A 16,485-nucleotide genomic window follows, 5' to 3' on the forward strand; every position below is an offset into this window, starting at 1 on the left:
CTAAAAAAAAAAAAAAAAAAGTAGATCATTGGTAGAGGGTGGCAACATCGTTTCCTTTGTTTCCCAGGAAACAAAGCTCGTCTCATGTTCAAACGACCTTTGAACCATGTTCCCGGCCCAGCTGAAAACAGTCTGAGTATAGTCTAGTTAGGACAATAGCCATTAAAAACCTACTTTCCGAAAACCTTCGCACACATGGCCATCAATTTACTGTAATCAGCAGCACTGTCTAAGACTAAACAGAAGAACAGAGACTTTTATTCAGCCTCAAACAAATGCTCTATCTCTGGGGAGTGGAGGTAGCAGGCAGGGGTTGATGGTCAGCCCAACAGGCTATCTGGATGTGGCACAGTAATTAGCGCTCTTTAGGGGTGTGATTTTGGAGTCAACATCGGGCGTTCTGTCTGATCCCAATCAACTCTCCTTTTCTTTGTTAGCTGGTGAAGAAGCGGTCGGGGGCGATGTGCTACCCCTGCCTCATGCCCAAGTCTCTATCCGCACCCATGGTGCCAGCTGAGTACAGCGGCAAATCAACACAGGCTAATGTTCAGGTGAGATATCACCACCAAACCACATGGGCTCCTGCTTTGAACTGGCAATATTGCCGAAATTATCCATATCTTTTCTAGAATCATTTTTGAGAATCCAAGTTTGCACTAATATGTATTTAGAAATATGTGTTGTGTGATAACTGAAACCATCCATTGTGATTCTATCCTTTTTCCTCAAGCTTTTGAGGTCTGTGTGCCAGTGGTCTATTGGGACAAAGGTCCACGAGGAGTCGATTCATTTAGCCTACGTATCAGCCATCCAGAACAGCAAACATTTCATCTACATAGAGGTAAAATATATGACCACAACTGTACATCAACTGCACTGTCTGGGATAGGGCCTATGTCTGGTCTTCAGTGCAGAGTAAAATGTTTTTATTTGTTTTTAGGGGCACAGTAACCATGCATAAATTAAAACAAAATAACTTTGATTCAAATTTATATTTCAGAAGTGCTGTTTTATTCTAACTATCTATTCATTGAAGAGTCCTGAAGTAAAATATGTTAAAATAGAAAACAGTTTTATGGCACTGTAAAATTGTAATAATGTTTCAATTTTGATCATACAAATGCAGTAGTGGTGAGCATAAGGAACCTCTTTCAAAAACATTTAAAAATAAAATAAAATCTTACCGACCCCAAACTTTTGATTGGTAGTAGTGTGTAAATATGTACAATATCATGCACATTATGTGTTAAATCTATATGTGAAAACTAAAATCAAAGGCAACCGATAAAACAACTGATGAGATTTTTCTTCAGATGCAGTTCCTGTGCCATATTTGCAATCTAAAGACAGTCTTCCTTTCACTGCATCTCTCTTTCAGTCATTCTCTCTCCTTTCTCCCTTTTGTCTCTTTATCTCTCAGAACCAGTTCTTCATCAGTTGTGCTGACAAATCCATCCACAACAGCATTGGAGATGCACTGACGGAGAGGATCCTGCGGGCATACAGGTGCATCGTGACAGTAGATACACTCATATACAAACATGAACACAAAAACATCATTGGGCACACCTAACTACATTTCATTTTGGCCACAGGGAGAAAAAAAAGTTTCGGGTCTATGTGGTGATGCCCCTGTTGCCCGGCTTTGAAGGTGACATCTCGTCAGGGGGGGGCCAAGCCATCAAAGCAATCATGCACTTTAATTACAGGTAATAACCCTGCAAGCATGCGTCTTCAGTAATCACCAAATTGCCACAATTAAGGGTAAAAATGCAGCCTGAACGGCGGCTTGCAGTAAATTACACGTGTGTAATGTGGAAACAACAGACCCTGCTCCTCACGGGCTACAGAGAGACCATTACAGCCCCAGCTTGGACTCTCAACACTAGGCTAAGAGGAGCAGTGAGGGTGCTGTGGTCACTGGGGTTCAGTGAGCGATGTGATCGGTCAGGTGAAGAAAAATTAAGAAATATGATTGGTGCAAGACAGGAAGTAGATGAAATGAAACCCCTCTTTCTCCATTTCAGGACAATGTGCCGAGGGGAGCACTCCATTATTGAGAGGCTCAAATGTGTGAGTAAGTAGACTAGTATGTAGAAGTATAAACCTACACTATATCCGTAACATTTGCAAAAATCATGTCCATCAAATGTGGATTGCATGACTGTAATTCATTATAACAGGACAAGGATGAAGAAAGTATGTTTGGATGTATTTGTATTTGTCTGCAGTGGCAGATTGCTGGATCAAGTACATCTCATTCTGCGGTCTGCGCACTCATGCTGACCTGGATGGGCGTCTGGTCACTGAACTCATTTACGTGCACAGCAAGATCATGATCGTGGACGACTGCACTGTCATTATTGGTCAGCCACTCTGCCCACACACATATAGAAAAGTTCTCAGGAAATGACACCATTTGTGCCAGAACATTTCAGGGATTTTATTCTTTATCATTTCATTTGAAAACATTACTGCTGAGCGGAAAGGACATAATTAGTTTCCCAGGTTAGGCCCAAAGTAGCAGTGTCATAACTGCACCATAAGTGAAGACGTCCTGCTTGTTATTCAGTTTAGTAGTTGACAAATATTAATTTTTTTTACCGGCTTGAAATTACTATTAAGACATCTTTGGAAAAAAAGACTATATGTAGACTATATTTCAATGTAAAATAAAAATAATATTTAAAATTCAATTTTAAGTAAATATTTAAATATGTTAGATTTCATAGATATCTTGATATATACATATATACGTACTGTGATAGCAAAGCAACCATTACTTTTGTCTTTAGTGTCACATGATCCTACAGAAATCATTCTGATATTCTGATTTGGTGTTCAATTAATGCATCCTTGCTGAATTAATTGAATTATTATTATTTTATAATTATTATTATTTTTTTAAATACAGACTCTTTAACTTTTGAAAGGTAGCGTATCACAATTTCAAAATATTAAGCAGCAACTGTTTCATCATTGATAATAATAAGAAATGTTTCTTGAGCATCAAATCAGCATATTAGAATGATTTCTGAAGGATCATGTGACACTGAAGACAGTAATGATGCTGAAAATTCAGCTTTGCCATCACATAAATAAATTACACACACACACACACACACACACACACTCACAAATTGACCTGTAGTGTAGTGCCTGGACGGATGGACAGTCCATCACAGTAAATAATTGCATGTAAAGTTAGATCTTAATATTATATTATGATTGTAACGCATATTATTATTGTTACTGTTTTTGTAGTTGTTGTTAATGTTAGGTCTGTGCAGTGTGCACACAAGATGATCTTGCAAATGCACCTTGTCATTTGAAATCTTTAAGCTGTAAACCTGTTAGCCGCCACTAGGGGCCACTGCAGTCATACAAAACACATGTAATTGCGGACAAGTGCAGAATAACAAACATCAACAGATGTTTATGAAAAGCGAAGTCACGCCTGTCTCTTCAGTCATCACAAATGCATTATTAAAATCCCATTAACGTCGCTCAAATCCTGTTTGTCTCTATCAATTCCAATTATCCTCTTATCCTTATGAATAAGCTTTGAAGAAGAAAAATTAGAAATCTCAGGGTTTTTCACTGAAATGTCCTTGAGGCTTTCAGTAGAGGTCACACCCCAATACAGATCCAGAACACGCTCCCAACACTCCCCACAAGCATTAACCATGATAGTGGGGAAAGCGAAAGAGTCTGATAGGTATCTGTGATCTGCTTAGGCTCTGCAAACATCAATGACAGGAGCATGCTGGGAAAGAGAGACAGTGAAATGGCTGTGGTTGTTGAAGACACAGAATTCCAACCCTCTGTCATGGATGGAGAGAGTTATCAGGCGGGCAGGTTCGCTCTGTCTCTACGGGAGGAGTGCTTCAGGTCTGCTTTGCTGTTATACGTGAGCAACATGACAACATGATTTCCCTTTGCAGTGGGAGATTTTACAGTCCTGTGAAATACATCATTGCTATTCATTGGGTGAATCCCACAAAGACATGTCTGGCTCTATTCTGACATTTTTCTTGAAGTAAATGCCACAATGACAAAAACAAAAACAAAAAAATAAATAAAAAAGGCTTTGTTTTCTTCATATTATTATTATTATTATATACTGCCATTATTTGCATGATTAAGCAATTTTACACACTGAATTGGTACGAAATTCAAATGTAAAACTAAATACTCTAATGGGAAAACATTTATACACAAAATATTTTTATGAAATCAGTTTAAATAATATATCATTAATTTTTGCTTTATTGAAAAATTGGAATTTTGTTGGGGAAATGTGCTTAATTCTTATGAAAATAATGTAGATATACTGCATAAAATATATCTGTAAATATTTGTCCTGAAATACAGTTTCTTCTTTTTATGTAAAATATTTTTTTTCTTTTTATTTTCAGGTGAAATATGATCTAGTTTATATACAGCATAATTTAACCTATTTATTGAAATATATTATTATAATTTTTTGCTGTATTACATTACAAAGTGTGTTATTTTGAGTGTGAAAGCAATATCTTTTTTAGACTTGTACTTGGCTTGCTGGGAGACAAGACAGACATCAGTGATCCCATCAGTGACCGATTCTACAAGGAAATCTGGATGGTGACTGCAGCCAAGAACGCCAGTGTATATGACAAGGTAAATAAATCACTCACAAAAGGTAAGAGCCTCTGAAAGAGCACAGCGCTGACCTTCCTCACACTTAGAATAGAGCTTCCTTTTATCACTGATTTTAGAAATGTGATTAACCGGCTCCGTCAATAGAGCCGGATGTTTACTTGTGCTCTGATTCTGCCTTTGTGTCATTGAAATGTTTCAGCAATCCAATATTAGATAAATTTGCTGCAGTTTTGGTCTTTTTTTATGTATGTTAAATTAGTGTTTGTTAGGAATAGTCACCATCACTGACTGTCTGTGCAGGTCTTCAGATGTTTGCCCACTGATGCAGTCCTGAACTATAAGATTCTAAGAGACTACATGTCACGTCCTTGCATGGCTGCCGAGGACCCTGCACAGGCCTGCGCCGAACTGAAGAAGATACGAGGCTTTCTGGTCCAATTTCCCTTATATTTTCTGTCTGAAGAGAACCTTTTCCCTTCCTTCAACTCTAAAGAGGGAATCATGCCCATCGAGCTGTGGACATAGATTCTTTGAACCTGTAATGAATGTCCTCTCTTTTGATGCATGTCATCTAATGATGCTATATGTGCTGTCAGTAGTGTGCATACTTCTGTAGAGCAAAAACTGTCTCTGAGCTATCTATAGATGCATGTCTAAACTTTCATTCTTCTGCTGTTTGTCTGTTATCCCTGTAGGTTTATAACTGAACTCTCTTAAATATACATAGACACTGCAGCTGTTGTAAATAATTAACTTTGTTCCAGAAATTATTTCTTTATATGTGCATAGTTCTTTTCAGATCTTCCTGATAATTAATCCAGGTAAAAAATGCTTAAAATAACAATACAACCACTTCAGATAGTATCACAGACACTTTTAATTTAAAAGCACGCAATAAATTGCTGCAATTTTAATTTTTACAAAATATATTAAGTACATTATTTCAATATATTATTTAAATTAATCTTAGAACTTACATATGTAGCTTTATCATAATAATTAAACATCTGGAAAAATCACAGTCACATAGACACATAATACAGTTACATTCACTGTCTTGCCATAATGTATGCAAGTGTTTGCATTTTATAAACTGTAAACCCACAGTTTTACAACACAAGATAACTGTGGATCTTACAAACACCCATGTAATGAAGACAAATTATGGTGGCACAAAGACAAACAAGGAGAACGCTATGGCTTTGGTTAGGTGTGTCACATGAAGCATGTGAATTCCCTAACCATTACATCTAGATTTCAGAATATTAGACACTTATATTACGTTACATAAACTTCCTGAGGACACTTTACAGCTGCTCTTTCATCAAAGATATTTCTCTTTGACGAAACAATGCTCACTGAAAATTTTCCACTACAGTAGAGGGAGCATCAACATGGTTGAAACCGACATGAATGTCTTAGTTTGAATAAGCAAAAGGTGGCTTGAACGGGTGCAGGTGATGCTTTAAGCAGCGTAGAAACACCTACATGAAGCTAATATAAAGGATAATTTCTTATGCCATATAAGAAACCAATACAAAAGATTTAGCCGAATGATCCTTTCTTAAGAGGAAAGGCTGGAAAATTAGCAAGCTGTTTTGCTTCAGATATCAATGAGGTCATCGCCGCTTTCATCACTTTCCACTGTCAGCTGGCGAGTCCACCACTTTTTGACTTCAGACCCCGAGGAGGCCTCATCACTCACAGGGTTCATCTTACACACCATGGACTTCACACTCGTGCGCCCTGCGGGACAAACACAAGACTGCGATGTGAGTCATTCATCTTACACACCATGGACTTCACACTCGTGCGCCCTGTGGGACAAACACAAGACTGCGATGTGAGTCACGGGTTAGCCAGCTACACAATGAGCAGAATACTAAATACATGGGAAAAGAAACAAGCCTTTGTTCTTTTTCAAACAAATTCACAAAACTTGGTAAATTGTTTATTATATAGCACCACTGTCATTTTGAATTTATTTGAAAAAAGATTACACTTTATTTGGATAGTCCACTTTAGACATTCTACCAAGTATAAGTAACTATGCATCTACATGCCAACAAATCTCATTATGTGCAACTAAATGTCAACTAACTCTCATTAGATTATTAGTAGTCTGTTAGATTAGCGCTAAGGTTAGGGTTAGCAGAATAAATTGTCATGTGCTTGCAAAGTTACTTATAGTTAGAATGTCTAAAGTGGACTCAAAATAAAGTATTACCTAAAAAAAAAAAAAACCCGTACGTACAGTATAACATTATAAAATAATATTAAAAATAAACACACATTACATATACTGTAATGTATTATATTTAAAATATAATGATAATATAACAATTTTGAAATATATATTTTATATTATAGTGTTTGAAGATTGTATTGCTATTACAAAAAAAAAAGCTCAAGAGAATGGATATGATTTCTATTAGCCATTCCCCTACAGTATAATTATCATGCTAACATCCTTTAGCAACACTTAGCATGACTTATGTTGTTGTATACAGTTAAGTCAATATATATTTGGACAGTGACACAATTTTTATAATTCTATAATAGAATTAAAATGAAACAATCAAGATGATATTGAAGTGCAGACTTTCAGCTTTATTTCAAGGGGTTGAACAAAAGTATCGTGAAACGTTTAGCAATTGCAACCATTTTATACACAGCCCGCCTATTTTCAGGGGCTCAAATATAATTGGACAAATGAATGTTATAATAAATAAAATATTAATTTTGAAAGTTTTGTTGAGAATCCTTTGCAGGTGATGACTGCCTGAAGTCTGGAACCCATGGACATCACCAAAGACTTGGGTTTTCTCTTTTGTGATGCTTTGCCAGGCTTTTTACTGCAGCTGTCTTCAGATGTTGTTTGTTTGTAGGTCTTTCTGCCTTGAGTTTTGTCTTCAGCAAGTGAAATGCATTTGAAATCAGGTGATTGATTTTGCCATTGCAGAACATTTCACGTTTTTATCTTCAAAAACCCCTGGGTTGCTTTTGCAGTATGTTTTGGGTCATTGTCCATCTGTACTGTGAAGCACTGTCCAATCAACTTCTGCATTCGGCTGAATCTGGACAGAAAGTATATCCCGACACACTTCAGAATTCTTCCGGCTGCTTCTGTCTTCTGTCACGTCATCAATAAACATCAGTGACCAAGTGCCACTGGAAGCCATGCATGCCCATACTATCACATTGCCTCCACCATGTTTTACAGATGATGTTGCATGCTTACTCCACATGTTTTTCTTCCTGTTATTCTGGTACAGGTTGGTCTTAGTTTAATCTGTCCAAAGAATGTTTTTCCAGAAATGGTTTGGCTTTTGTATATGGTTTTTGCCAAAGTCTAATCTGACCTTCTATCCGAGGCATGTGAATGGTTCACACCTTGTGGTGAACCCTCTCTATGCTCTCATGACATCTTTCTTGACTGCACACTTCAACAATGACACACATACCTCCTGGAGAGTGTTCTTCAGTTGGCTGGATGTTGTAAATGGGTTTTTCTTTACCATGGATAGGATCCTGCAATCATCCACCACTGTTTTCTTCCGTCAACATCCAGGCCTTTTTATGTTGCTGAACTCACAAGTGTGTTCTTTTTTGTTGATATGGTCACTTCTAATGTTCCTGCTATCTCTCTGATGGATTTGTTTTGTTTTTGAAGCCTAACGATGGCCTGTTTCACTTGCATGGAAAGCTGCTTTGACCATGTGATGTGAGTTTGCAGCAACAGTTTCCAAATGCAAATGCCAATCTAAGAAACAACTTCAGACCTTTTACCTTCTTACTAGATGAAGAAATAATGAAGGAATAGCCCACACCTTTCCACAGAACAGCTTTTGTGTCAACTATCCAATTATTTTTGGTCCCTTGAAAAAAAGGGGGGGGGTCTATATATTAAAGAGCTGTAATTCCTAAACCGTTCCTCCAATTTGGATGCGAATACCCTGAAATTAAAGCTGAGAGTGTGTGCTTTAAGCACATATTCATTATATAACTGTAACTGTAATATGTTTTGGTAACAAAAATTGTGCTTGTGTCCAAATATATATGGACCTAACTGTACCTCATTTGTAAGTCGCTCTGGATAAAAGCAATCATTTTGTAAATGTAACAAACTTGTTTAATAGTGCAAGTGTTTGGTGTTGACCTGCAGGCAGTCGCCACTGTCCCAGCTTCCTCTGGGGTCGGTCGGCAGAGTCCTGTCGGTAGCCGCTGCGGTCTGACAGGGTGGGGCTCAGTAAGGTCTGCAGGCCACTGTTCTGCTGGGTCAAGACCAGGAAAATCATTTCAAATCATTTCATTAGAATGTCACTCAGTGACACGCAAAGTCTTTGAAGAATAGACACTAGTAGGGTTACCTCTGGCTGAGTGGGATTGTCTTGGTTATGGGCGTTGGTGTCCTCACTGGGGACGGTGGTCTCAATGCTGGGAGGGTTGAGCAGGCGTCGGAGGTCCTGCTGTTGGCTCTCTCTCAGACTGAGAATGATGCTACATGACTGCTGCTGCTTCTGAAGGAGGAAGGTGGTGTCAGTGTTTTCATTCGGTTCATCCTGCATGTCTAATATTAGCTTCTATCCCAGTGCCACTATGCTGTTTTGGGACTAATTCTATTGAGCAATGACAATAAAAGCATTTGAACTGAATATAAGCAGTTATATCAGTAATCCTATAAGTGGATCTCTGTAAGTTTATAGCTTTGACGTTGGCTACACATCGCAAGCCAAAAGCTACTAACTGACTTCCTGCTCAAAACAGATTTCTTTGTGAGAAGAGATAGCAAAGCTCCTTTCTAGGAAAGTCAGTTCTCTCAGTGCCCATATATGCAACGCCTCCAGGCAGTTATTTCGGGCACCAATTCCTATCTACGTGAATGAGGAAATACCAAAATCTGCTGCTTGTCAACCTCACATTTAAATAACACTTTTAAATGAGCTTTTCAACAAATGCTGTTATTCCACAAAAATATGCAAAGCAATTTTTCCAATTAGGAGTATTATGAATAAACTGTCTTGGTATATATATTCAGTTTTTGGAGACAAAAAAAAAAAAAAAAAAAAATATATATATATATATATCACTCAGATAAAAATTATATGTCACACTGTCAAGTTAGACTGACAGAAGCATTGCATAAATTCCCACCTGTCTGTTCAAGTCCCACAGCAAATAAATAAATAAAAAACCTACACTATGGATTTATTTCCACATATTAAGTGAAATCAGATTTGGGTCATGTTGAAATGTAGTGTGAATGTAGTCAATGTCAAACCACTGATCTGTTTTCAGTTTACTGAGGTAAATATCTCTGAAGTGTCAGAAGTGTGAGAGTCGTGTGTGTGTTTGTGTGAACTCACGGCTCGTATGCGTTTCAGGCACTTCTTTAACCACATGCGGATGGTTTGTTTGGCCACCTCCTCCTCTATAGTGTATTCAAGCTGCTCTCGTGCCAACAGCTCCTCCAGCTGAAGACTCTTCCGGATATCAACTGAGCGGTACGACAGCATGCTGAAACACATATACCATCAATGTCTTCATATAGGCTGCAGATCAAGGGACCAATATGAACAACACAACAGCGATGGTTTGGCCCTTTCAGGGTTTGTTCTTTTTAGACTGGGAAAAATTTGAGTTTTGATAGTAAGTCTTCTATATAGCACATTTGGATTTGTCGTGTTATGAACCCTTTTGTTTTTCCCAAAAAATGTGCTGTAATGAATAGTAATGGTCCTTTCTAACCTCAGTACATCATGGAAGGTGACATCTCCTCCATTGTGAAGACGCTCCATCTCATAACACATGTGTTTGAAGAGAAGCTTGTCTTTGTCCAGGTCAACTTCCAGACGACCCCTCAGCAGACGGAGCAGAAACTTCACCCGAGAGGTCGGAATCACTCCCTGTTTTCAAAAAACCTAAGTTAATACCTGCTAGATATTATGGCAAAAAGGCTATGTTTTTATATTTTTTTATAGGCAAGTTCCTTTTATTAAATTCTACGGACACATCATATGTATCCTTAGCAGAGCAGGCAATCTCAGAATGAATTTTGATGAACTATGAATGGTGAAGTAGTCAATAAAAATATTCATTATAAATATATAAATATTATCATTAAATATTAGTTTAAAAAAATGATCCGTTTTGGGAATTTTTGTATGCACTGTGTATTTTTATACATATTAAGTACTGCAACATGCTAAAAGCCAAATTTTTGCTAAATTCCAATAAAGAAAATGTTCAGCCAAATCAGAAAAAGTCATTCATTTTTGGTTGGCTGAAATCATTGACCAAAACAGTGATGTTTAATTTACACTCAGAAGACAAGTTTTGACTGTGTCAGTGTATATTTTGTGCACTCAACTTGGATAAGCTACAACAGGTGAACATGTCAGCTGAGTGGACGCACTTCACTGCGACCAAAAATGATGCTCGAGTAACAATATGTACTATTTTACTATAACTACTTTTACTGATTGGTGTAAATTAAAACCTGAGAACTGGCAGTTTACGGTTTTGGTTTTCAGCCAAATGAAAACTTTAGTTTCAATGTATCAGTAAAAAAAAAAAAATATTTTGGTGCATCTACTAGTGAAAAGTTGTTTTTACCTATGTAGAGTGTTCTAAATCAGCTTTGTGAGCTTCCATGACAGTCAGGATGTTGTCTTGGAAGGCTAGTAGACAACGAGGAAGCTCACTAGATTTTGGACCCGAACTCATGTGTCTAATCATAGTCCTTCCTGTGCTCAGCGGTTACAGTCTTATGGCCTGCTGGTTGATTCATTAAGGCCAGAAAATGACTGATGTGCCTCATTTAACTCATAAACATGAGCAGATATTACTGATCCTACGGGGTGGGGGGAACACACTGAACACACTTCTCTCTTCTGCTCTCAATAACGCTGTTTCCACCTAATGAAGATGACAGCTCAGCACCTCTCGCTATCTGTGACAGGCAGTAATAACCTCCAATTACTCTGGAGCTGAGAATGTCGATGCGTGTGATTCATTCATTTGCAGCTTCAGAGCCGGTGCGGAGAGCACACGCGAGTATTAACTTAAAGTCATCCCCGCTGACAGCCGCTGATCACAGGCACATCCACTCCTCCTCCTCACCTCCCGCTTGTCATCCACCATGTTCCAAATGATCTGGAAGTGACGCAGGTCGTTGTAGCTTAGCAACTGGTCCTCCTCAGTGGAGTAGAACAAAGAGAAATTCTCCACAATGATGGCTGAGGGGGAGATAAAGTGATTATGGTTGGGATAGCTTTCAGTTAGGCTCTCAGTACTTAAGTAAAAGACTCAAAACAGACTCTAAACAAGTGTGCAAATGCAGACATGAATGCTTGGCTGATGCATTGCAAGCAAATGGTCCTGTTGTACATACTTGACATGCGTTCTTGCATTGTTGTGATTGTAATAAACCTCAAGGGGGCAATAGAGTTACCTTCAAATGCCTCTTTTAAATTGTCAGGCTATAACATGTTAACTGTTAATGCTAATGCCCACTGTAGCAGCTCTTGTGGCAGCGCTGGGAATGCAACTAGCTAGGAAAAGCAACACATTGAATGACACATTTCACACCTAAACCTTACTTTATTTGAGCTAGTTTCCATGGCAACATTTCTCACTTTCATTTAGTTTAACTTGATGTACTAAAATAAGTCAAACTAAAACTGAAATAAAAATGAATAAAAACTATAAATAAATATTTAAAAACAATAACATTAAACTAATATACTACTAATACTAATAAAAATGACAAAATTACTAAAACTTTAAATTAACATAGAAGCAGAAAATATGAATAAAATCTCATTCAAAATATTAATAACTATAATAATATCTCAATGGCACTAAAATAACACTGGTGCAGGTATGAAGTTGGTCTAGGTTGTGGATCATATTAGCCATGGAAGTCTAAAATTCAATGTTAATTACACAAACATTTGAGGCCGGTAAGAGCTTTAAAATATTTTTGAAGAAAGTCTCATACGCTCACCAAGCTTGCATTTATTTGATCAAAAATAGTAAAAATAGACATATTGAGAAATATTATTACAATTTAAAATAATGTTTTCTATTTTAATATATTTTAAATGTAATGGCAAAGCTGAATTTTCGGCAACCATTACTCCAGTCTTCAGTGACAGAAAAAAGTTCAAAGTTCAAAAGAACAGCATGTATTTGAAATAGAAATCTTTTGTAACATTACTGTTAAAAATCTTTATTGTCACTTCTGATCAATTTAACGCATCCTTGCTATTGATCATTCTCTGTGTCCACAAAGGCTTATAAACCTTCAAACTTCTACTGCATAAAGCTGCTGCATAAATACTGCATCCTCTTTGGTACATCAATTATAATTGGAACAAAGCATTCTCAAATCAATTCTGATTGGTGCATCACCCCACTTGCTAATTAATTAGCCTGTTGGGGGCACCAGCACACCACAACATATGCACAAGTGTGCACATCTATACAGTCCATAAACCAAGAGGAACAGAGACAGAGACTAAACTGGCTTTGGCCCAAAGTGATTCAAAGCCTCATTCATATTCAGCAGTGACCAGTCTTTCAGAGGGAGGAACCACTCTGTTCTGGCAAAAAAACAAAAAACAAAGAGATAATAAACATGGAGGGACGTCAGGAAGAATAATGGGCAGTGATATTGTATTTTATGAGCTAGTTTGGCTAGCGTCTAAAGCAGGAGGAAATTAGATGCCACCCTGGGAGATGGAACAGGATATTGTGTCGGCAGTCAGGTGAAAGAAGTGCTTACCTACGAGCAGGTTGAGCATGATGTAAGCGATGATGACATAGAAGGAGCAAAAGTAAATGAGGGCGCCAGCATAGTTGCCGCAGTCCGTTTCCCAGTAGCGATGTTTGTCTGGGGTGCAGAATGGCGGCTGCACCTGGGGAACAAGGCCGATAAACAAACATAATCAACACATGGGGCTCACAGCTGATATGTTTTTGTTTAAATAAATCATTCAGAAGTGTGTCGAATGAAACTAGATGCTGTACAGTTATACTTGCAATTCTATCTGATTCATTTAACTGAATTGTTTACTTTTTTTAAATGATTTTCACAGCGAGCAAGCTTGCTTGCTTGTAGGCAAAATGGGGCTGCCATCCAATCTCTTACCATGCAATCATGCATGATCTTATTCCAGTCTTCACCTGTGACTATTCGAAACAGTACAGTGATGGCTTTCCCCGCGGTGGAGAAGTTTGCATGCCTGTTGGCGAGAGAGGAAAAAGTAACAGCTCACGCAGAGTTACTTCCTCTCATGCTGTCAGCTGTACCTGAAAATTGATTCTCCCAAATGCAAGTAGGACATTTGAGCAAGACCTTTAGACAACACCAATTATATCAGTGCTGTGTGCCTCCATGTGTCACAAGATGGCTTACCTGTTAATGTTCTCGCCGTATTTGACAGTGCCGAAAAGGACGACACCGGCGAAAGCGTAGCACAGCAACAACAAGAACATGCCCACGATAATAAAGAAACTCTTGTACATGCTGACGACCACAGTTAGCAAAAGCATCTTTAACGTCACCTGTAAATACAAGACAGTTCAGTAGTGGAGGAAAATGCACTGTAATAGGGTTTGAAGTGGATATATAGTTTTCATGTTATGTCACATATTTTTACAAGCGTAATCATTTATGCATACTTACATGCTTCCCACATATGGTGAAAAACCTGAATACAATCACACATGTGCCCATCATGTATGTGTAAGCATTCTGAAGAAAAAGAAATTCAATTATTTACAGCATAATGCACATTTAAATCAACAAAATCAAAAGTAAAAAACAAAAATGAAAACAATTAATATTAAATGTAAATAATAAAATTTGTACCTTTTGTGAATGTGAAATTCAAACAACAGACTGGCTGCATATTTCATTTAATTTGGTATCAGAGTTCTCTAGAAATAACAATTTTTGGCATAATAACTGAAGATGTACACATCCAGTTTTTATTGCATAATAATTTTTTTCTTTTTATTAATTTTATATTCATTAATATAAGCGCCGTAAAACAAGACAAAAAATAAAAAAGACATTATTTTTTGTTTTTCAAAAATAATTCTGCAATTACTTTAAATATTTAAGTTTTACAAAAATAAACAATGGTAGAACATTTTTTACTTAATTTAAAAAAATTTATTTATCAGAAGACCTCAATATTTAAGCTGTTGTTTTCATTCATTATTTAATGTTGATCCTAAAAAAAAAAATATTTGTGTAGTTGTGTTCTGTTCTTTGTATCCCCTTATTTTGCATACCCTAATTGTAATTGTGCAATATAAAAAGAGTCTGTAAATTTCTTTATATATAGTGCTTTAATAAGGAATATTAAGATCTGATTGCTAAAATATATATATATATATATATATATATATATATATTCAAATAATTCAGGTAAAAGTTACAAAACCCTGGCTGAAAATGCATGACATTTTAATGTGTACCAGTAAAGCAAAGTGCAAAATGATCCATATGACTCCCAGGGATGTGACGAGTAGGTCATATCTGTTTCTCCTGCTCTGCCAGTATCCAGCTGGTGACATAGCTATCAGCTTCATAGTCACCTGCGGCAGAGCAAATTTAATTATGTCATGACCATACAATACTTACGAAAGACCTAATGAACTATGAGGCCTCTGATGAATTTTAAAACTTTTTTTGTGGCTGGAAAGAAATCTTGCTTGGTCTGACTCATGAAAGCACAGCAAACAGAATTTGAAATATATACTGTAACATGTTTACCTCCAGAACAAAAATTAAAGTGAAAACCACAGACATTGTGGCCAAAGGAAAAGTAACTGGGTCAACTTCATCCCACTGTAACACATACACAAAAATTAATTTGTAATTTTAGTGCAGAAATAAAACAAAAATGTATTTGTTGCTGTAACCCTCCTCACCTTAACAGACAGGAGGACAGACTGTGCTAACACCAGTACTGCAATACCTCGCTTGAAAAAAGGATGTTGGGTAATATCATACATTTTTGCACGAAATCCACCGTTTTCTGTAAATGGAAGAAAAGGAATTTCAGTTTTGAAAGAACAGAAAATTAGGTCTTTTAAGAATGATCCGGTGCTGTGGTTATAAAACAAAGACCTGGTTAAAATTCCCTGACCTTCATAGTAATCTCTATGTTCTCCTTTATCATCAATTAAAAGGCTCGCTGAGAGAAAATCGTCTCAACTGTTCATTCGATGCACTTGGTAAGAGCTTTTCCCTTGGCATTGCTTAGAAATCCACTACATCAACGTTCTGCTGTCTTTTAGCTAAAGGTCATGAGATCTGAGTGGCATTCATCATACACCGTAATCAAGTTCATTTCAACAGCCACAGAGCGCAGACAGATTATTTGAAGCTGGTTTCAATGGGATTGGAACTGATGTGGTTACTCTGCCGAGTGCTGACTAAGGTATTGATTCTTCTGTTATTCAACAGGACAGACTACGTGTCAGGAAGCACAAAGGAAGCTCCGCTTACTGCCATCCACAGCTCTCTATAGCTATCCTCATTTTAGTTATTATATGGAATGCACTGAACATTAATGCAGCAACGTTATTTTAGTATTATTTATACACTATTATTGTTTATTATATTATATTAAATATTATTATTTATCAATACTTTATCTTTTTTATATTTTAAGTATTTCATTTAATTTTAAGTTTTAGTAATTTGGTTAAGGGCTTTTGTTATTTTTATTAGTATTTTAACATTTAATTATTTTTATTGATTTATTTTTTATAATTTTAGTACTTCAGTTTAAACTTATTTCAGTTAGTTGCCAAGGCAACATT

The 16,485-nt window shown here is 36.9% G+C and overlaps 2 protein-coding genes across 4 annotated transcripts in view; one reads left to right on the top strand and one right to left on the bottom strand.

Annotated features, from left to right (window-relative positions):
- LOC107681321 (phospholipase D1) overlaps positions 1-5,369 on the top strand; it is a 27,689-nt gene extending 22,320 nt beyond the window's left edge. The window contains exons 22-30 of the mRNA XM_016477602.1: positions 438-551; positions 731-841; positions 1,421-1,506; positions 1,596-1,709; positions 2,028-2,077; positions 2,232-2,366; positions 3,738-3,891; positions 4,545-4,659; positions 4,942-5,369. Of these exons, the coding sequence (XP_016333088.1) occupies positions 438-551; positions 731-841; positions 1,421-1,506; positions 1,596-1,709; positions 2,028-2,077; positions 2,232-2,366; positions 3,738-3,891; positions 4,545-4,659; positions 4,942-5,166 (1,104 nt within the window). The 3' untranslated portion in view covers positions 5,167-5,369. The remainder of the gene's footprint in view (positions 1-437; positions 552-730; positions 842-1,420; positions 1,507-1,595; positions 1,710-2,027; positions 2,078-2,231; positions 2,367-3,737; positions 3,892-4,544; positions 4,660-4,941) is intronic.
- A 181-nt stretch (positions 5,370-5,550) lies between these two features.
- The window catches only part of nalcn (sodium leak channel, non-selective), a 118,108-nt gene continuing 107,173 nt past the window's right edge, over positions 5,551-16,485 (bottom strand). For 2 of the 3 annotated variants that reach the window (XM_016477592.1, XM_016477589.1), the window contains exons 33-45: positions 15,589-15,695; positions 15,431-15,505; positions 15,133-15,252; positions 14,333-14,401; positions 14,063-14,211; positions 13,796-13,889; positions 13,430-13,562; positions 11,764-11,879; positions 10,390-10,547; positions 10,008-10,158; positions 9,012-9,161; positions 8,801-8,915; positions 5,551-6,387 (exon numbers count right to left, since the gene is read on the bottom strand). In XM_016477592.1, the coding sequence (XP_016333078.1) occupies positions 6,245-6,387; positions 8,801-8,915; positions 9,012-9,161; positions 10,008-10,158; positions 10,390-10,547; positions 11,764-11,879; positions 13,430-13,562; positions 13,796-13,889; positions 14,063-14,211; positions 14,333-14,401; positions 15,133-15,252; positions 15,431-15,505; positions 15,589-15,695 (1,580 nt within the window). In that variant the 3' untranslated portion in view covers positions 5,551-6,244. The remainder of the gene's footprint in view (positions 6,388-8,800; positions 8,916-9,011; positions 9,162-10,007; positions 10,159-10,389; positions 10,548-11,763; positions 11,880-13,429; positions 13,563-13,795; positions 13,890-14,062; positions 14,212-14,332; positions 14,402-15,132; positions 15,253-15,430; positions 15,506-15,588; positions 15,696-16,485) is intronic. The other variant, XM_016477591.1, reaches the window with a different exon arrangement.

Source organism: Sinocyclocheilus anshuiensis, unplaced genomic scaffold (assembly GCF_001515605.1).
Source record: "Sinocyclocheilus anshuiensis isolate Anshui unplaced genomic scaffold, SAMN03320099.WGS_v1.1 scaffold1620, whole genome shotgun sequence".
Taxonomy (NCBI): domain Eukaryota; kingdom Metazoa; phylum Chordata; class Actinopteri; order Cypriniformes; family Cyprinidae; genus Sinocyclocheilus; species Sinocyclocheilus anshuiensis.